The sequence below is a fragment of the Mauremys reevesii genome, linkage group 10 (genome assembly GCF_016161935.1).
Source record: "Mauremys reevesii isolate NIE-2019 linkage group 10, ASM1616193v1, whole genome shotgun sequence".
Lineage (NCBI taxonomy): Eukaryota > Metazoa > Chordata > Testudines > Geoemydidae > Mauremys > Mauremys reevesii.
In genome coordinates, this window is record NC_052632.1 from 76,825,318 (window position 1) to 76,846,804 (window position 21,487).

The following is a 21,487-nucleotide window of genomic DNA, read 5'->3' on the forward strand; positions in this document are numbered from 1 at the left end:
GCAAGCATTCTTGGTGGCCCTATGCATAGCTTGCACCGGGGAATTCTCCCCTTGCCACAGGCCAGGGGCTCTTGGGGAACATCTACACTGCAGTTAGACACCCACGCATAGGTGCCAACTCCATGAGCACCCACGGGGAAAAATTTGTGGATGCTCTGCACCCACTGGCAGCTCCCCGCCCTGCCCCAGCTCACCTCCGCTCCGCCTCCTCCCCTGAGTGCACCGCCACGCCCTGCTTCTCCCCCCTCCCTCCCAGCGCTTGCGCTGCAAAACAGCTGTTTCGCCGGGCAAGCCTGGCAGGGAGGGGAGAGGAGGGGGAACGCGGTGCGCTTGGGGGAGGAGGCGGGGCCAGCGTGGAGATTTGGGGAGGGGTCCAATGGGGCAGGGAGGGGCGAAGTTAGGGTGGGGACTTTGGGGCAGGGGTGGAGTCAGGGCGGGGGCGCGAGCTCCCACAGGCGCATAAAAAAGTTGGCGCCTGTGCACCCACGGCTGGCCCATGCCAGCTGACTCTGGCTCGCGTGGCTCGGGCTAAGAGCCTGTTTAATTGCAGTGCACACTAGACCCGCCGACAGGAACGTCTACACCACAATTAAACAATCCCTTCCTTAGCCCCCGAGCCCCACAAGCCCGAGTCAGCTGGCACAGGCGAGCTGCACGTTTTTCATTGCAGTGTAGACACCATTGGGGCTTACAGGGTTTAGGGGGTGTGGGAGAAATCACCTCTCACTTTCTAGCCTCCCTCTTGGTAACAATCCTCCCGTCTGGGGCATCCCAGTCTCTCGCTATGTGCTGTGATGGGGCCCTATTGAATTCACAGGGGGTTACTGTAGCCTGTGGGGGACAGAATTGGGCCCCAGGATTCCCCACTGTGCTCCTTGCCAGATTCTCTGTTCTCCCCCTTTTCACAGCCTTGCAGGAAGCACTGCTCCCCATCTCTTTTCCTTCCGGTTTCACCCTCTGCCTGACCCGAAGCCAAGATGCCTGGTGGCTTCAAGGGCGAGTGCGGGGATGACATTGACCCCATGCCGTTCCTGAACCCTCCCGAGAAGGAGAAGCTGGAGGGCATGAACAAGCCCTATGACATCAAGAAGTCGTGCTGGGTGAAGGATGAGAAGGAGGGTTTCGTTGCCGGGGAGATCCAGTCTGACAAGGGCGACCAAGTCGTTGTGAAGACGGTGACCAACCAGGTACGGTCGGCTCTGTGAGTTGGATGTGAGAATGACAGCAGCTCCCGCTGGGTCACTGTCCTAACCCTGCAGCTGCATCGCCAGTATGAGCCTCTAGATTTCAGGGCCTGGTTCCTCCCTCCGCCCTCTGTGGGGCAGAGGCTTAAAATCAATGGAAATCCATTGTAGTCTCTGGCGAGAGGGGGAAGGAACCAGGCCCAGGAGTTAACTGACCACATAAGATCAGGCCTGAAGCCAAGTGGTGCTAGTAAGGATTACTCACGTGAGTAAAGCTTTGCAGGATCAAAACATTGTTCGTCTGAAGCCTCTAGCCTCCGGCAGGCTGAAAGTGGCAGTGCCTGGCCGGGCTTGAAGGAGAGCTTTGCTGTTTGCTTTGCAGCTCTTTCTGCCCATAGTTTCATGGGAAGGACGCTCGTCAACAGTCCGAGCATCTTCCACCCAAAGCCTCCGGGGTTTGGTCTGATTAGAAAGACCCCGTGCTGGATTGGCAGCCCGAGCGAGGGAAGCCTGCTATCCCCAGAGCGGGCATGGCATGGCGAGCAGCCATCCATGTGCCTGCCTCCCTGCCCTACTGATGTGCCGCCAGCCGGACCTGGCCTGAGCCGCGCTAGGGCTGGAAATTCAGTGTCCATGGGCCAGTCAAGCCTGGGCCCTCCCTGCAGAGCCTGCCAACAAGGTGCTGTTGACAATGAGTGCAGGAGGGGTTGAGATATGGCTGGGTGTCCATGGAGACCATCAAAGCCACCTCACATAGCGTCTGAGGGGTGCTCACTGGCCTAACACCTTTCAGTGGCTATTGAAAGAGGCAGGATTGAACCCAGAGGCCATAGGGGATACGGCTCTACTTCCCATTTCCAGTTACCTCGAACTCTGGCTCAAATATTCTGATGGCGACGCAATGCAGACTGACCCCACTTACATATTGTTTCCCTAACCCCCCCCACCCGGCCAGACCCTCACCGTGAAGAAGGACGATATCCAGCAGATGAACCCACCGAAGTTCTACCAGGTCAGCGACATGGCCAACATGACCTTCCTGAACGAGGCCAGCGTCTTGGACAACCTGCGGCAGCGTTACAGCCACATGAGGATCTATGTAAGTGGAAGGCTCGCGGCGGACAGCCGAGTAGCATGTGGCGATGAACACGTCAGTGCCAGGCACTAGTGGGTCAGAAATAGTCACTGATGCCAGTTCAGAGGCCCAGATCCAGACCTGAGTTACGTCAGTGTAAATCTGGAGGCACTTTCTTCTTTCTGAGTTCCACCCCATTCAAACCCTCCTCCAGGCCTGCTTGGCTCTCACCTGCTTAAAGCAGATGTCGGCATGTCAGGCAGCCTGGATTCTTACCCTCGCTCTGCCTCTGCATGAAATCAGCCAAGCTAATTCACTGCTCTGGGCCTCAGTTTCCCCATCTGTAAAACAGGGACAATGAATGACGCTGCCCTACGGGTGTTGGAAGCACTAATTCATGTTTGTAAAGCCCTTGGAGATCCCTGAGTGCAAGGTGCTAGATGAGTGTCAGGTGTTAGAGAGACCTGAAGTATCACCTGAGGCTGAGAAACTAGCTCTGTGCTTCCCATTGTGCCCACAGCAAACTGGTTTTCCTCATGCTGTCTGGTTTTTCTTTTCTTTCTCACCCTCCAGACGTACTCTGGTTTGTTCTGCGTGACCATCAACCCCTACAAGTGGCTGCCAATCTACGGAGCCCGGGTGGCCCAGATGTACAAGGGCAGGAAGCGTACTGAGATGCCCCCTCATCTCTTCTCCATCTCTGACAATGCCTACCACGACATGCTCCAGGGTGAGTGCGAAGGGCAAACTGGCTTCCCTACTCCCCCGGAGCCTCTCTCCTTGCTCATCCCAACCACGGCTGCCCCCGGAGATCCCTCTGGGGCGGAGTGAGCTTCCCCCAGCAGTGAAAGTTGCTGCCAAGTTGGGCTTCACGTGAAGTTTTGGGAGGGGAGAGACTAGCTAGATCCCTCCCTCCCCCCGAATCCAGGGCTCTGGTGCCACAGAGCCCCCCCATGGAAGGGCTCCTGCAGAGCATGTTCTGAAGATGGCACTTACCCCTTCCTTGACAACACCCATGGGTTAGGCTTCCCTGTGTGGATGAAAGAGGAAGGGCACGTCTGGGGGCAGAGGGGCAGGGACCAAGGGCAGTAACCCCAAGCCCAGACAGTGCACGCCCTGCAGGGCTGGCGCTTTGTTCCGAGGGGATTCTGGAGACCCTTGTTAACCCTGGCCTTGTCCTGTTTGTTGTTCCCCCACAGACCGTGAAAACCAGTCTATGCTGATTACGTAAGTATTCCTTGGGAGTCTTCAGCCGGTCATCTCCGCTGAGCGAGAGGGGAACAGGGCGCAGGGAGAAGAGGTGGAATTAAAGTGTGGGAGGGAAAGCTGCCCGGTGGTTAGAGCAAGGGCTGGCAGTCAGGATGCCCCGGTTCTGTTCTTGACTGTCACGGACTAAAGCCCCGATTGTCCTTGGGTGTGTGGGGAGCAAGGGAGACAGGAGCCTTTCCCCACACTTGCGTGCCCTGTGCGAGGACCAGCTGCAAATGCCATCCCTGGGCTTGGAAGCGGGGGGCAGAATGTAGGGACTGTTCCCTTGATGCACCCTTGCGGGCCCTGTTAATTTTTCTGCTGATCCTCTGCAGGTTTAGTGGAGGCAAGATGCACATTCCCCCGCTCCCCCACAGTCTGCCCCCTTCCCATGCACAGATCGGTGAGCTCAGAGTCTCTCTGCGGTGTCCAGGATAGAATGCAGCAAACTGGGATGATCCCCGGCTTCCCAGCATGGACCCTGTAGATAAGTGATACCCCAGATTGCCCTCTCATGGCCTGGAGTGGTCCTGCAGGCACCCTGCCTCAGTTTCCCTCTGAGTTCTGAGAATAATACACTTCTACCCAGTGTCTTCAAGAACAATATTACACACACACACACACACACACACACACACACACACACACACACACACACACACACACACACACACACACACACACACACACACACACACACACACACACACACACACACACACACACACACACACACAGAAACCTTGAGCTAATTTATCAGATTAACCAGCTTCCCTTTTAGATGCAGCGTTTCACAGCCCTCCTTCCTGGGGCTCTATGCCTCTGAGTTCTCCCTTTCAAGCTCAGCAGTTCTTCCTTGACTGGGCTTGCAGCCTTTTTCTGAGTCACCCACCCAGTCAAATAATCAGGCTCTTGATCCTTCCCCGGTGGGTCTAATAACTCCAAGCCCCTGTCTGCGAGAGAGGGGAGCTTTGCTCCCTCCCACCCCCACTCCACAAGGCTCCAGGTCTCAGACCCTTAAAGGAACAGTGCTCTTGGGTGGCCCTAGATCTTCCCTCTGCCTCCTCAAGCTACTTCCCCAGGCTGTAAAGGCCGGAACCCCGTTACAGACACAGGCCGCTGCCAGCACACAGTATGGGCCACGTGTTGTAAAACTGCAGGGCAATGATGCCAATTTCGCATAAATGTAAAACTCCTCCTGATGACTCTTCTGGAAGTATCAACGGTGGGCCTGATTCTCCTCTCGCTTACACCCCTCCCCTATTCTTGACTTTAATGAAGTTACTCCAATTTTGCCCCGGTGCGAGGGAAAGCAGAATCAGCCCCGGTGAGCTTTGTAAGTGATTGTTCACGTCACAGATGTCTTTCCCCAGGGCAACTGCCTTCAATCTTTCCCCGCTCGTTCTTGGGAAGGCCAGTCCACCCCAGAAAGGACTCCTGCCTGCAAACACATGCAGTAGAAGCAATGTTATTTCTCTCCTGACACAGACAGATCATGTCTTACCTTTTGCTTGTTTCTTTTTACCGACATCTTGTTTCTCTCGTTTGTTTTACTTAGCGGAGAATCCGGTGCCGGCAAGACTGAGAACACGAAAAAGGTCATTCAGTACTTTGCCAGCATCGGTGGCACGGGCAAGCAGGCTCTTGATGGGAAGGTAAGATGCAGGAACGTGGGCGCACTGTCACAACAGTCATCCGGCTTCCCTTGGGAGAAACTATTCTTTAAAGAGCCGCAGGAAATGTTTGCAACCAAACCCCAAAGTCTTTTGTGTTTAGATTCCGAGGCCAGAAGGGACCAAGTGACCATCTAGTGCGACCCTCTGTATAACACAGGCCACAGAACTTCCCCAAAACAAGCTGCTTTTTCTTGTGCAGGGGTCCCTGGAAGATCAAATCATCCAGGCTAATCCTGTCCTGGAGGCTTTTGGAAATGCCAAAACTACCAGGAACAACAATTCCTCGCGTTTTGTAAGTACCAGCCTCTCTCCTGCCTTCAGTTTCGTTGGGTGGGGGTGGGGGGGTTATGTCAATGATGCAACCCGAAAGCGTTCACAGAGGAAGAAGCCGCTCTAGGAGTAATGCAAATAAGAAGGATGTATTTAGCACTCTGCATTTCCCAAAGACCATGCAAGCATTAATTACCCTGCATTTGCTAACATTCCAAATCAAGCTTCACTGCATCCAGGTTCACTAAAACAGACACAAAAATAGAAAATCAAACATTGCCAGAAGCTGGGAATGGGTGACAGGGGGTGGATCACTGGATGATTCCCTGTTCTGTTCATTCCCTCCGGGGCACCTGGCATCAGGTGTCAGGATACTGGGCTAGATGGACCTTTAGTCTGACCCAGTCTAGCTGTTCTTATGTACAGTAAGAAATACACATTCATATTAATGATCCACTGTATGAGTGACTCTTAGTGCTTATAGATCAAATTCAAAATGCTTTGCAAATGTTAGCAAATGAACCCACAGAACATCTCAGTGAAGTAAGTGAGGCCTGGTCTACACTGGGGGGGGGGGGGGAGGTCGAACTAAGGTACGCAACTTCAGCTACGCGAATAGCATAGCTGAAGTCGAACTACCTTAGTTCGAACTACTTACCCGTCCTCATGGCGCGGGATCGACGTCCGCGGCTACCCCGTCGACTCTGCCACCCCGAGTCGACGGGAGCGCGTCTAGATGAGACGCGATATATCGAACTCCGAGAAGTCGATTGTTACCACCAATCCGGGCGGGTAGTATGGACGTACCCTTAGTATCACTCATCCCTTCTAACTGGTTGGGAAATCAAGGCATGAAGATTATTTTGATTCAGGAAATCCCTAAAGCACGTGCTTGCGTCCCCCTGGAAGTCAGTGGGGTATATGCTAAAATACTTTCCTGAATCAGGACCAAAGAGCTTTGTCAAAGTCTCATAGCAGGTGCGTGAGAGTGTTCCTGGCTCCCATTCTTCTGTCGTTTGCACTACACAGCCTTGCCTCATGCTGTAACAATAGGACCGTTTCTTTAAGCTATACTAAAATATCCAAGAACAAAGGCATTTTTATAGATTTGAGCTGTGAAAAGACTAATCACTTCTCGCTGACTTGCACATTTGCCCCTGCTGCACGGCCCCTATGAGCCCTCAGAATCTCTCAGCTCCTCCTAGTTTTTAGATAGATATCGCAACAAACGGCCTCCTCTTTCATTTTCTTATCCAGGGCAAATTTATCCGAATTCACTTCGGTACCACTGGCAAGCTGGCTGGGGCTGACATTGAGAGCTGTAAGTAGCCACATGCATGTTGTCATTTACTGCCCCTTGGGTCTCATCCAAAGGCCATGGGAATGAGTGGGAAAACTCCCATTGACATCAGTGGCCTATGGGTCAGGGTCTATATTGTATGGCCATCTTCTGCACCAGGGCAAAGCTGGAGTTAATTCCATTAACTTGATTGATTTCCTGTGGTGTAAACAAAACCAGAATCTGGTCTCTGGTGAAAAGACCTGCTACAGTTACTTGTATTCATCATCATCAGGACAATGGCATGACTGTGGTATACTTAGGATTCTAAAAATAGCTTTCTAGGAATGTGCATTGTTCTTTGTTTGCACACATGCATTTAAAACCAAACTTAGAACCACATATCCCAGCTCTCAATGCATAGAGACCCCGGTGTGTTTCCTGGCTAGGGACTTTGAGAGGGCAGAAGAAAGAGAGAGAGGAAACATATGGACTGTTGGGTTTTTTTTCCTGGGGGATTCTTTATATCTGCCACTTTCAACTGGTCCCTGGTTTGCAGTCCTCTCTGGAGGTCATAGGTTGCATTCACCTCTTTTTTTGGACAAGGAGGTGTAGATTTCCTCCGAATCAATCAGAACTGCAGCCTAACTGGCTGTTGAGCAATGGAAGGAGCTCTTTCCCCCAACTTCTTTGCAAATGGCTGAATTTCCTGCCTTGGCATCATTTGCAAGTTGCAGCCTCAGCTGGTGTGACCAAGAGAGTAAGAGACCAGAATCAAACGTAAGTCTCCTTCATGGCAGTGACAAACAGCACTGTTGGGCCAATGCACATAGGCATGGGACATGATGACAGGGCACAGGGAGTCTTTTCTATGGCTCTTTTTAGAGAGGAAGAGCATCTCAGAGATGATGAGTAGTTTAATCATATATGCAATAAATTGACTTTTCATAACATCCTTTGAAATGGAAAGAGCTTCGGGGCAGTTGTGTATCTGGAGATTAGAGCGGAGCTCTGAGAATCAGAAATCCTGGCTTCCTTGGACCCACCATTGACTTATGACCCTGGATAAGTGACTTCATCTCTTGCCTCCGTTTCACCCATTTGGAAAATAATTATAATAAAACTGATCTAACTGGGAATGTTGTGAAGCTTATAAAGTTATTTGAGATCCTCAGCTGAAGGATGCTCTAGGAGTGCAAAGTATTATACTTATTGTTACAGTAATGCTGGATAGAGTGAATGGAGAAGGAATTTGCTTCCAAAGGCTGACAAAGGATACATCTGGGCCACCCAAAGGATACTTACTGTACATGAAATTCTGGCTCCATTGACATCAACGGAGCCAGGATTTCATCCTATATCTTTTACCTATGTCTGCAATCTTAACACAGGCCTGGGTTTACCAATGATCCCCTTTATATTTCAGATCTCCTAGAGAAGTCTCGTGTCATTTCCCAGCAGGCAGCTGAGAGAAGCTATCACATCTTCTACCAGATCCTCTCTAAGAAGAAGCCTGAGCTGATTGGTATGGCACTTCTGTGTATATTCACTCTTCTTAACTCAGGCTTCCCTGATATGTCCTCTGTTTCCAGGATGAGAAATCGATTTGCCAAAGCTTTGTTTATCAGTGGTTAAAGTAGGTCAACTCAAGAAAGCAACTTCTTACTGAAGCAGCTAAGGAGGAGGAAGACCAGGCCAGTGAATGAAGGGAAAGTTGTATTTCCCTTTCTTTAAACCCTGTAACTGACTGGTCTATGGTGTGCCATGTAAGGTCTCAGCTGATCTGCTCAGGTTTGGTGCTAAGGTAATGAACATCAGGTGCAAACTGAAGCGATGGATTGCTAGAGCATGGAGATTGCTTATTTCCCTAGACATAGGAAAAACACTGAGGCTGAAGTTTTCAATGTTGCATAAGAGATTTGGGTGTCCAGTTCTCATTAATTTTAATGGGAATGGGGTGTCCACATCCCATAGGTGGTCTGAAAATTGCAGCTCTAAAGGAAGTCTCTTGGAAAGTGCTCCATTAGAAGTGGATCCCCGGGAAATGAAACTCCTTCTTCCCAACTGAAGAGTTTTCCTTCTCCACTCATAGGTCCAGTGCAGGCACTGCTTTGTAAGGGCATTGCCATCAGACCATGTAATCACCTCTTGGTTTGCCTCCTTCTGCAGAAACTTTGCTTTTGGTGCCTGATGCCAAGCATTACCACTGGATAAGTCAGGGTGTAACTACAGTAGACAACATGGATGATGGGGAAGAGCTGATTGTCACAGATGTAAGTCTGGAAAAATGAAGGGGGTGCGGGGGAAAAAGGTCTGGCTAAACATGAGGCTCCTCCATGATCTCAGTTCTCCCTAGAAATAAGGGGGCAACTTCTTAATAGTGAGAGTAATTAACTATTGCAGCAACTTACCTAGGGATCTAATAGATTCTTCATCACTCAGAGATTGGGTTTATCTACAGGATATCCTCTAGCCACCAGAAATTCTGGGCTTGATGCAGGAGGTCCTGGGTGAAATTCTATGAGCTGCATTATTACAGACATCAAACTAGATTAATTATAATGGTCTTTTCTAGCCATAACACCTGTGAGCCTGTAAACTTGGGTGCACATCATGGGGTAAAGCCTGCTTACCTCCCTCACGTGCATAGTTTAATTGGACTTCTTGCATGTGGAAGGCTAGCAGGTTTTGAGCCTATGTATGTTCTTTGATGACTGTTTTCATACAGTTTTCTTGAAGGGCAATCTGGCTTGGAAAGGGCTTATTAGGAATCCTTGCTCCTGATGGTGGTATTACAAGCACTGTTTCAGCTACACAGAGTTCAAACTGTCTCCAGCTGCGGATGTTATAGTGCCACACGACCCTTTAGAAAAGCTTCCCTCACTGTAAACGAGATGCTAGCTAGAGCAATAGCTTAAAGCATAGAATAGTCCTCAGAAACACTGAATTTTCCCACCAGATTCACAACTTTGTACCGTTCGTTTTAAGTTCAGTTCTGTGATAGACTCACAAGACAGAGACGGGAAAAGGCTGATTAGGTCATCTAGTCCCTCGCCTTGCTGTTACCGTAGGGCTGTTCCCTACAATTAATTTACCAGTGTTTTGGCCAGACTAATTTCGGGTGATAGGATCCCATCACTGCCCTTGGAAGACTGTGGTGAAGTCCAACGAAACGATGCATGTGAGGGAGGTAAGCAGGCTTTACCCCATGATGTGCAGCAAAGTTTACAGGTTCATAAGTGTTATGGCTAGAAAAGACTATTATAATTAACATTTCAGGAAATGTTGATAAGGGTTCCAACAGGTCAGGTGTTACTGAGCCACATTCCTCTCTGGTGTGACTCTACCAGAGCCAGTGGAGTTACATGAGAGATGGAAGCAGCTCCTTCTGTCTTCCATCAGGCTCTTTGTTTGCACGAGATTCAGGTTTCTGCCCAGTGTGGGGATTCCAACCAGCCCTTTGTTTATTTGGTACAGAATGATGAAATAGGTCTGAATTTGAAAATGATCTTTTTTTGTTTTACTAGCACTTGGTATTTTACAGGCTTCACTCCTTTAAATGAAACAGCTGAGATTCTCAGAGCCCTCTGAGGGGATCTTGATGTCCCACTCCCCTGAATTTTAAAAAGGGGGCTTAGAAAATCTCAGCGAATGCGTTGGATTGAACTCCTTATATCATGAGATTGTTCAAATGACTGTTGCCGAGGGGGTAGATCGTCAGCTGGTGTTAAGTGGTGGATTAAAGACAATCAGGCTACACTGATGTCCATCAGCTGAGGATCCGTCCCAAATGACTTCCCCGAAATGTTAGCTAGAGCTAGTCTGAAGGGACCTCACTGGGCTGATCTTGATGGGCTGTGAAATGACTTTAGGTGTTTATAGTAAGGAGAAGTCCTCCTGCTTAAGGTGCACGTTTATATTTCCTTTCTGTGGGTCTCTTTCCCTGCGTCCAGGTGGCCTTTGATGTTCTAGGCTTCTTGCCAGAAGAGAAGCTTGGAATTTACAAGCTGACGGGAGGCATCATGCACTTTGGCAACATGAAGTTCAGGCAGAAGGCAAGAGAGGAGCAGGCGGACGTAGACACCACGGAGGGTAGGTTGGAGGTCATTGCACTGAGTACGCCAAAGGAATCTACAGCCGACACAAGAATAGATTGTTTTACTCAGCCAGTTCACTGATGTCCCAGAAAAGCTGCCCAAACCCGAGCATGTTTCCAAAGGATAAAAATGACCTTAAACAACCAACTGCATCTGAATCTTTAAAGTGAGCAGATGTGCTACCGGGAGCTGCCATTCACCACTCCAAAGGGGTGTCAGGCCTAGACAAGTGACTCAGCATTCAGCAAAAAGGCTTGATTGTTCCTCATAGACATCACCCTGCACTGTGGCTAGTATGGAGTCCTGGGGGAGCGGGCAGACAGAATGTCTCCTGGAGCACAAAGGCACCCCCTGCTGCGTCTCTTTCTTGACTGGGCTCTACTCCCTTAACTCCAATATGGCTGGCCAGCTCCGCTGGCGAATGTGTGTGTTGGGACAAAACAATGGCCCCTCCCCGCCCCTTGTGAAATGCTGTGCTGTAGTGGTGAAACAGTTTCTGCGCTCCACCGAGTGCAGAACCCATAACCCCTTGCTAAACGACACAAACTGGAGACCAAGCACCATTCTTCCTCCCTTTAAGATTAATGAGGTTCCTCTTGTCCTTCAACAGTGGCTGACAAAGTTGCCCACCTCATGGGTCTCAACTCTGGAGAGCTCCAGAAGGGCATCACCCGGCCCCGGGTGAAAGTGGGCAATGAGTTTGTGCAGAAAGGGCAGAACATGGAACAGTGCCAGAACTCCATCGGCGCCCTGGGGAAGGCCGTCTATGACAAGATGTTCAAGTGGATGGTGGTCAGAATCAACAAGACCTTAGACACCAAGATGCAGAGACAGTTCTTCATCGGGGTGCTGGACATCGCTGGCTTTGAGATCTTTGAGGTACACAAAGCAAGAGACCCTCTCTCTGCAGTGGGACCCCTCTGTTTGTGAAAATATTTCTGTCACGGAGTGTGGGGGGGACATAAGGCCCTGCACCCCCGGCTTCCTACGATTCACCATGACTCTCAGCCAGACAGTAAAGCAGAAGGTTTATTTAGACGACAGGAACACAGTCGAAGACGGGTCTTGCAGGCACGGACAACAGGATCCTCCCCAATTAGGTCCATTTTGGGGCCCCATGGGCACCACAGCCCCACTGGGGAATCAGAGCCCCGTCTGAGCTTCCCTCCATTCCCCAGCCACCTCCTGAAAACTCTCTCTCTCTCCCCCAGCGTCTCCTCCCCTAGCCTTTGTTCAGCTTCCCAGCCAGAGGTGTCACCTGGCCTCTAACCCCTTCCTGGGTTCTCACATTACATGCTCAGGTATCCTCCCTCAAGGCCAGTCTCCCATCCCCCAGTGCAGACCATCCTCCCAGGCCAACCCTCTCCACTCAGCATTCAAAGACCACAGTAAGAACAGTCCCAATTCGTCACAATTTCCTTATCATCCTGCCCTCCTCCAAAATGTTACCCTCAGTATCCGTGAACATGCCAGCATAGTCAGTCATCGTCCATTGGGATGGGTCACTACATCACGGGCACCAAACAGAGGTCGATACCCTGGCAGAAAACAACCATAGCGCATGTGGGGATTAACCATGAGCAGGAACCCAGCGATCAGGCTGCTTTGTCTTAAGGGGGAAAAAAGGTGCATGTTGTTCGGACATTCAGTTACCTAAGGCCAAATTTTGATCTCATTTCCACCACAGAGGGAATCTGAAATAACTCTGAAGTCAGTAGGGTTGCTCTAGACTGGCTCTGGAATAACAGAGATCAGAACGTGTCCCCGAGAGTGGATAATTTGCTTCTTGCCAGCAGCTGTGTTGTATTTGCAGCCTCTGGGGCGACGTTTCAATGCATTGCTTCCTCCCTACTCTCTGCAGTTCAACAGCTTTGAACAGCTGTGCATCAACTTCACCAACGAGAAGCTGCAGCAGTTCTTCAACCACCACATGTTTGTGCTGGAGCAGGAGGAGTACAAGAGAGAGGGCATTGTGTGGGAGTTCATTGACTTTGGCATGGATCTGCAGGCTTGCATTGATCTCCTGGAAAAGGTAACTTTCCCTGCCCCGAAGGAGAGGAGCGGGGAGAGAATGATCTAGAACAGATGCAGAGAAGGGCTACTAGGATGGTTAGAGGAATGGAGAACTCTGAGAGCAGACATAGGGAGCTCGGTTTGTTTAGCCTAACCAAACAAAGGCTGAGGGGTGCTATGACTGGTCTGTATAAATACACCAGGGGGATAGGCACCAGGGAGGGAGAAGAGTTATTTCAGTTAAGGGCCAACGTTGGCGAAAGAACAAATGGCTATAAACTGGCCATCAACAAGTTTAGGCCTGAAATTAAATGAAGGTTTCTAACCATCAGAGGAGTGACCGTTCTGGAACAGCCTCCCCAGGGGAGCTGCCTTCCAAGACTGAGCTTGATAAGTTTATGCAGGGGACGGTATGATGAGACTGCCTACAATGGCATGTGGCCCATCCACAACGGCTAGCAGCAAATATCTCCAATGGCCCAAAGATGGGACACGAGGTGGGGAGGGATCTGAGCTACTACAGTGAATTATTTCCAGGGGTCTGGCTGGTGGGTTTCACCAACATGCTCAGGGTCTAACTGATCACCCTATTTGGGGTAAGGAAGGAATTTTCCCCATGGTCAAGCTGGCAGAGACCCTTCCCCTGCAACATGGGGCGCGGGTCACTTGGTGGTTTGAACTAGAGTAAATGGTGGATTCTCGGTAACTTGAAGTCTTTAAATCAGGGGTAGTCAATTGTTTTTTGTCAAGTTCCAAATTTCTTGGTCAAGGTATAGTCAAGATCCAGACACTGGAGAAAATAATAATAAATAATATTATAATAATAAATTAAATAACAATAATGATAATAATACTTACATAAAAATATTTTGGGGTCCTTTCAAAAGCATCTGGCGGTCTGGATTTGGTCTGCAGTCCACCTCCTGACTGCCCCTTCATGATTTGAGGACAGAGGTTTTTAAGGTCAGGCTTGACAAAGCCCTGGCTGGGATGATTTAGTTGGGAATTGGTCCTGCTTTGAGCAGGGGGTTGGACGAGATGACCTCCTGAGGGCCCTTTCAACCCTGATATTCTGTGATTCAGTAACTCAACCAGAAGTTAGGGGGTCTATTATGGGAGTGGGTGGGTGAGGTTCTGTGGCCTGTAATGTGCAGGAGGTCAGACTAGGTGATCACGAGTCTGCTCAGCTGCACATAATAAAATTACTGGATAATAATCTTGCCATAAGTGGCAAACTCAAATCAGAGGTGAAGCTGTCCCCGCTCATCACTGAGAAGGCAGAATGGGCTTCTCTCATCTGCTTCTACCTTGTGATCCTCTTTCTTCCCCCAGCCCATGGGCATCTTCTCTATCCTGGAAGAGCAGTGTGTGTTCCCGAAGGCCACAGATGCTACTTTCAAGGCTGCCCTCTATGACAACCACCTAGGCAAATCATCCAACTTCCTGAAACCCAAGGGAGGCAAGAAAGGGCCTGAAGCCCACTTTGAGCTGGTGCATTACGCTGGCACGGTACGTCCAGAACAATGTTATTTTTGTTGGCATATCGTCCATGTAGATCCGGCTACCTGCATGGGCCTGACCCTGCACTCGCTGAAGTTAACGATGAAACTCCCACTGACTTCAGTGGAAACGGAACCAGGACTGCACTGCAAACTCAGGCCTGTTAGACCCATGCCTGGGTGCTCGGTGTTTCCAAGCCCATGTTTCAGCATCCACATGGCAGTGGGTCATGCACCAATCATGTCATGCTTTCCAGGCATTTGACATATCACAGCACAATGTGCCTTTTATGGGCCAAATTCCCTGCTGGGGTAAACTGGTGGAGCTCTGCTGCCTTCAATAGAGCAGCACCAACTTACCCCAGCAGGGAATTTAGTCCTGCAGAGTCTAATTGAAACACATCTCAAAATGCTTTATAACAAAAACAAATGAGAAAAATCACAATCTAAAACTTCAGCTGGACAAATGGACCATCAATGCCTCGACAGTAGCGCACTTTAGTGGGTTATGAGTAGCAAGTCAATTGTGTCAGTCAGGGATGGTCTACCTATACTTGGCCCTACCTCAGCGTGGGTGGGATGGAGTAGGTGACCCCTCCGTCCCTTCCAGCCCCGAATTTCTATGATTTCTATGACACTTCAACACACAGGGCTCAGCTCTGATCAAAAATTAACTCCTTAGAAAAATTCTGCAAGCCATCCCCTCCTCCTCTCCCCTCCAGCACCAGGACTTTGTTTCTGGGAGCACAAAGGCTCACAGGACAGTTACTAGGCGAGCAAATCAGCCAAGGGGTTAAATTAATTTTTGCTTGTTTCTCAAATGTTGCCAGAAGAGCCTGAGTCCTGGGGTTCGCTGCCGCTTGTCTAGTCTTTCATGGAGACTGTGTCGAGCAGCCGTGCCAGAGCTTAGCCGCAGGAACAGTCTTTATGCATCTAACCAAACTCAGCCAGTTATTCAAGCACGCGACCGCACAGACATTCTGACAAAACATGATCACAGCATGAATCACAAGAGCTTTCTGTGTCTTAGTCACACTTAGGAGCTATTGCCATTCCGGGATCACACATGGGCATTTAACATTGGCATTTGTGTTAGACTACGCCATGCTAAATTCAGATAACACCAACGGATGGGCGATGTTGTCCCCTCTGGCAGTGGCTCCGGGTGAATGCGTATTAGGGAAGTGTCTGACCTCTGCCTGCAACAGGCCTCCATCCTTGAAGCCTGCCAAAGCTCCTCCATCAGTGCCCCCAATCCATCTGCTTTCCATGGCAAGAATCCCTAAACCCACAAGACTTCAGTGAGTAAGTTAATGCTGATTGTGAGTCAGCAATAACTCAGTCACTTTCCCTCTTCATGCAGTGGATTTCTCTTCAGGGGTCTTTGGGGCAATGGAGAAGAAGCATCTTCTTATTTATACTGGGTCCCAGCCCAGGGACATTCTCTTTCAGCCTCAGGAGTGTTCACTTTTCTTCCACTGTCTCCAGGTGGGGTACAATATTACGGTGGCTGGAGAAAAACAAGGCCCTTCCCTTCAGGGCCTGCAGCCTGGCAGGCTACGGGTTCAAGCTCCCTAGCCTCCCCGAGCCTGGCCAGCACTGCGCTGTCCGCGGTGCTAGTCTCCTCTCCTAGAGACTGACCTTCCCCTGTCGAAGGCCTGGGACAGACTGACTGCTCCTGCTCTGGGCAGCCTTTATATACCTCTGAGCCTGGCTCTGATTGGCTGGCTCTAAACTGGGCCCTGATTGGCTCTCAATAAGCTCTTCTCTTATTGGCTCACACTAAGCCCTGTCTGCGCAGGCGCCCTGGCCTGCCGCAGCCCTTTCTTACAGGGCGTGGGGCAGCCCACCCCACTACAACACCAACGGATGGGCGATGTTGTCCCCTCTGGCAGTGGCTCCGGGTGAATGCGTATTAGGGAAGTGTCTGACCTCTGCCTGCAACAGGCCTCCATCCTTGAAGCCTGCCAAAGCTGCTCCATCAGGGGAACATCTGCTTTCCATGGCAAGAATCCCTAAACCCACAAGACTTCAGTGAGTAAGTTAATGCTGATTGTGAGTCAGCAATAACTCAGTCACTTTCCCTCTTCATGCAGTGGATTTCTCTTCAGGGGTCTTTGGGGCAATGGAGAAGAAGCATCTTCTTATTTATACTGTGTTGCAGCAACATTCTCTTTCAGAATCAGGAGTGTTCACTTTTCTTCCCCGTCTCCAGGTGGGGTACAATATTACTGGGTGGCTGGAGAAAAACAAGGACCCCCTGAATGAAACAGTGGTGGGCTTGTTCCAGAAATCCAGCATGGTATTGCTCGGTAATCTCTTTAAAGAGGAGGAAGCTGCAGGTATGGTAAACGTTACACAGTACAGCAATGTGATTGGGCGCAAATGTGATCGTGTCTAGCCCTTTAGTGTTTCCCCATGATTCTCTGGGGCAAGGATTAGGCCACTGGTTGTAGCGCCCTCTGCAGCCAGGTAACAGACGTTGCTCTGCAATACCACCTCTTCCAAGCTGAAAGATGGGCTAGCTCTGTCCTTGAAAATGACGCCCCCTTAGTGTTAGCCGAGGTAGCTCCCCTGGTTGGAATGAAGCCTCTCTAGAATACTGCTGCCGGCACACACTTGTGTCTGAATGAAGGGAGGATGCAATGCAGAGTTAATGACAAACTATGGAATTCCCTCCTGGCAGTAAATGGCCTTCTGTTGACCAGACAAATGTCAGGTTTCTATCAACCAGAAAACTTGCTGCCTCATCGGATTGTTGCCAGCCCAGCCTGGGGCTCCACAGTTCAAAAGATGAATGGGAAAACTGTTTATGAAAAGGCTTTTAAGATCTCAAATTATTAACAGACTGGGTCAAATTCTCCTCTGAGTTACATTGGTCCCACTCCATCCAGTTACAGTGCAAAGCAAGGCATATGCACCACCGTAATCGAGAGGAGAATTTGGCCCAATGGACGTACCAATACATGCACTTTCAAACAAAATATTGTAAACTCAGTTTTTCTTTTCCATGCACTGAGCTCGCTTCAGATTCCAGGATTCTCTTACAGTAGTAAATGAATACAAAATCCCTAAACCAGGATAGCATGCAGGTTTTATGGATGCTTGTTTTTTATTTAAGGGGGTGTATCCTCCAGCGAGACCAGTTCTGTCAACTACTGGCTCCTGAGGAGATATATTTATTTTGTGTGCTATAGTACAGCACTTTCATCTAATGTATACTTGAGTCTCTCACTTATATGTTATGCATTTTATTATTATTCAGCTGGTACCAAGAAACAGAAGAGAGGCTCTTCTTTCATGACTGTCTCCAACTTCTATAGGGTAAGTGGGCATTCGCCGCCCATCAATCGCAATATAGGGTTCTTTATTATTTGAATTTTGGTAGTGCCCCAGGCCACTATAGGGCCAGACTCTATACACACATATAACAGAGAGCAACCCTGCCCAAAGGAACATACAATCTAGGATATGATCTAGGGCAGGGTTTCTCAAACAGGGGTCGCCGCTTCTGTAGGGAAAGCCCCTGGCGGGCCGGGCCGGTGTGTTTACCTGTCCCATCCGCAGGTCTGGCCGATCATGGCTCCCACTGGCCGCAGATCGCTGGTCCGGGCCAATGGGAGTTGCTGGAAGCAGCAGCCAGTACATCCCTCGGCCCCGTCCGCAGGTCCGGCCGATCGCGGCTCCCACTGGCCGCGGATCGCTGCTCCGGGCCAATGGGAGTTGCTGGAAGCAGCAGCCAGTACGTCCCTCGGCCCCGTCCGCAGGTCCGGTCAATCGCGGCTCCCACTGGCCGCGGATCACTGCTCCTGGCCAATGGGAGTTGCTGGAAGCAGCGGTCAGTACGTCCCTCGGCCTGCGCCGCTTGCAGCAGCTCCCATTGGTCTGGAGCAGCGATCTGCGGCCAGTGGGAGCCGTGATCAGCCGGACCTGTGGACGCGGCAGGTAAACACACCGGCCCGGACCACCAGGGGCTTTCCCTAAACAAGCAGCGACCCCTGTTTGAGAAACCCTGCTCTAGGAATTGTAACTCTGCTCTAGGAATTATTTCGGGGAAGTTCTCTGGCCTGTGTTAGACAAGAGGTCAGACTAGTTGATGACAATGGTTCCTTCTGGCCTGGGATTCTATTAATCTAATCTATGAATCTAAGTTTTAGAAAAGATTCAACAGGTAGACATGGCAAAGAGAGGTTGGCAGTGCAAGAAAACAGTGAGATCGTTTATGAATAGTGGAATAAGAAGAACACTAAGATCACATCAGCTGCTTTTTAGAACTGAAAATCCAGGATTCAGACCCTCTTGATCACCCATGGGGTCCTCGAACGTTCATCTGTGCAACACTCTTCACCTGGTGTGCAGCATCCAGCCTGCACCTGCATCCTATTGTTATCTTTACAACTAAGGAGTGTGAATTAATGTATTGAGCATCAGAGGGGTAGCCGTGTTAGTCTGGATCTGTAAAAGCAGCAAAGAGTCCTATGGAACCCTATAGACTAACAGACGTATTGGAGCATGAGCTTTCGTGGGTGAATAGCCACTTGGTTGGATGCATGTCATGTATTGAGCATGTCATCTCTCTTCTGCTTGGCTCGCTCACTTTATTCCTCTTCCTCTGGCTTCAGGAGCAGCTGAATAAGCTGATGGCCACTTTGCATAGCACGTCACCCCATTTTGTACGCTGCATCATTCCAAATGAGTTCAAGCAGTCTGGTAAGTGTCTGCAGCGCCTCTGAACCACACTCGGGCAAAGAAACACAATGCCTTCAGCCCTAGCTTTGGCTGGCTGAATAGCAGATCTTTATCCAATCCCAGAAGAACATGGGATATCACTTCATAGAAGACCTCCATGTCCCTTAAAGGCAATATTAGTATGGGACAAGACTCCAATAGAGAGGTTTGAAGACAGGATGGCTAATGAGCAGTTCATTCCTCTGTGGATGTCCACTGAACAGGGAAATACAGGATCTCCAAACTGCTTTGACGCACAGTAAACTAGCAAGGACAGGAATAAAAAGCACAAGGTAGCACATGGAATTCAGGTAAAGGGTGGTTACCCCTGATATCTCCCTCTAGCTCCTTGTCTACCCATGAATATGCTGTTGGGCTGATAAACGTGCCAGATACTTCACCTCCTGGATTTCCATAGGGGTTGGTGGAATCTCAGCTGCACAGTAATTGCAAGAAGACTGATTGGGCAGGGTTGAAGTGAAAACATCCACGAACAGGCCCTCTGGTGTAGAACATTTCCGTTTTTCTTGTACCCAACACAGCAAAGCGAAGGGCGCCCTTAATACAGTCCTTTCTCCTCCATTTCAGTTCTACCCACAGTGTCGATTGCGAACCTCTCCCTTTGCATCTTTGTGTCACAGAGGGCAAACTGCGCCAGAAGCTCCAATTGTTTTGTCGCCCTGGCTCTGGCTCAGTAAAGTGAAGTGCTGACCTGTTCTCTGGTTTTCGTAGGGGTGGCTGATGCCCACTTGATCTTGCACCAGTTGGCCTGCAATGGAGTGCTGGAAGGCATCCGTATTTGCAGGAAGGGCTTTCCTAACAGACTGCAGTACCCCGAGTTCAAGCAGAGGTGAATGTTTATATTTTTCAGCCCGTTTGGGAGGATGGACACATATAATATCCTATATGGTAACCTCCTTGGACAATCGGGAGGTGGAGTAGCGCCACTGCTAACCCTCCTATGTCCGCTCCTCCAGGAACTCTTATTAAGCAAAGACGAGAACCAGAGATGGTTATAAACACCTCGCAGCTGGCGTCCCAGCCCTCTTGAGACCTTTGCTAGAAGAGCCTGCGATGGAAGTAGACATTAACCCTTGCCTAGCTCCAGGGCCATCCTTAGGCATCTGCAGCTGTGTAGGGCACCCGAAAATTTGGGGCACCACCGGGACCATAGGCGCCGACTTCTCATCTTGTCAGGGGGTGCTTGACTCCCCCCCTGCTCCAGGCCTGCCCCCTAACCCCCGCCCCGCCTCTTGCCACCCCTGCTCCACCCCCGCCCCGCCTCCTCCCCAGAGCACGCCCCATCCCTGCTCCTCCCCCTCCCTCCCAGAGCTTGAACACTGCAAATCAGCTGTTCTCGGTGCTCTGGAAGCACTAGGAGGGAGGGGGAGGAGTTGGTAAGTGCAGGGCCACCGGCACGCAAGAGGCATGGAGGGAGGGGGGTAAAGGGGGGAGCTTGGTGCTGGTGGGTGCTCTGCACCCACTAAATTTTCCCCATGGGTGCTCCAGCCCCGGAGGTCACACCCACAGAGTCCACACCTGTGACTGGGACAGCAGGCAAGAGTGGGTCAGCTCCCGCACACCCAGCACGCACTGCAGTCTCCTTGCTAGGCAGCAGGCAGGGGCCGTATTCACAGAGCCGAACGCGCTGGCGCGGCGCATTCTGCATGAGGGAGAGGGTACGAGGGTCGGGTCTCTGTGGGGAACTGTGACTCTCCGCATCATTCGGTCAATAAATCAGAATTTTTTTCTATAGCGCTACTTCTTTAGTGCACGTATAGTCCCGCAGCATTATAGGGTGCTTCATTTGTTTAAACTGTTTGTTTTTAATAATGGGCACGTGGCAAGTTTTCCAATCCGGTCAGCTTATGTTTGTGTTGCTAAGAGCAAGTCGGGCATGGGGCACCAGTTCAATAATACGCTACTGCGTAGAGCCCCATAAATCCTAAGGGCGGCCCTGCCTAGGTCTTCTACGCTGGTCCTAGCAGTGGCTCTTACATCACTACACGTCTTTCTCATTCCAGATATCAAGTCTTGAACCCCACTGTAATCCCTCAGGGATTTGTGGACAATAAGAAAGCATCCGAATTGCTGATTGGCTCTCTTGAGTTGGGGGAAAATGATTACAAAATTGGGCACACCAAGGTACTGTTTTTTCCTGTCAGGTTAAGCTAAATGAATCCCAGACCGTTGTCATTCACTTTAAGTGTGTCCACACAGGGAATGGCACCAGTTTATGTTGATGTCAAAACCGATTTTAATTCAAGCACTGGGACTTGTGTGTGTTGACCAGGCCTCGGAGTTAAAAGTTCCGACAGCAATCTTAGCTCTGCCCTCCATTGCCTTCCATTACGTGAACTCACGGCCCAGAGCAATGGGACATGCTCCTTCTCAAATACAGCACAATACAATGCCAAG

The 21,487-nt window shown here is 50.2% G+C and overlaps 1 protein-coding gene across 1 annotated transcript in view; it reads left to right on the top strand.

Moving 5' to 3' along the window:
- Positions 1-913: 913 nt before the first annotated feature.
- LOC120373314 (myosin-16) overlaps positions 914-21,487 on the top strand; it is a 49,962-nt gene continuing 29,388 nt past the window's right edge. Inside the window, exons 1-18 of the mRNA XM_039491588.1 lie at positions 914-1,187; positions 2,140-2,283; positions 2,833-2,989; positions 3,459-3,486; positions 5,066-5,162; positions 5,383-5,475; positions 6,711-6,774; positions 8,159-8,257; positions 8,902-9,005; positions 10,686-10,824; positions 11,440-11,708; positions 12,691-12,861; positions 14,175-14,351; positions 16,557-16,683; positions 17,607-17,665; positions 18,964-19,051; positions 19,802-19,919; positions 21,094-21,214. Coding sequence (XP_039347522.1) covers positions 978-1,187; positions 2,140-2,283; positions 2,833-2,989; positions 3,459-3,486; positions 5,066-5,162; positions 5,383-5,475; positions 6,711-6,774; positions 8,159-8,257; positions 8,902-9,005; positions 10,686-10,824; positions 11,440-11,708; positions 12,691-12,861; positions 14,175-14,351; positions 16,557-16,683; positions 17,607-17,665; positions 18,964-19,051; positions 19,802-19,919; positions 21,094-21,214 — 2,265 coding nt within the window. The 5' untranslated portion in view covers positions 914-977. The remainder of the gene's footprint in view (positions 1,188-2,139; positions 2,284-2,832; positions 2,990-3,458; positions 3,487-5,065; positions 5,163-5,382; positions 5,476-6,710; positions 6,775-8,158; positions 8,258-8,901; positions 9,006-10,685; positions 10,825-11,439; positions 11,709-12,690; positions 12,862-14,174; positions 14,352-16,556; positions 16,684-17,606; positions 17,666-18,963; positions 19,052-19,801; positions 19,920-21,093; positions 21,215-21,487) is intronic.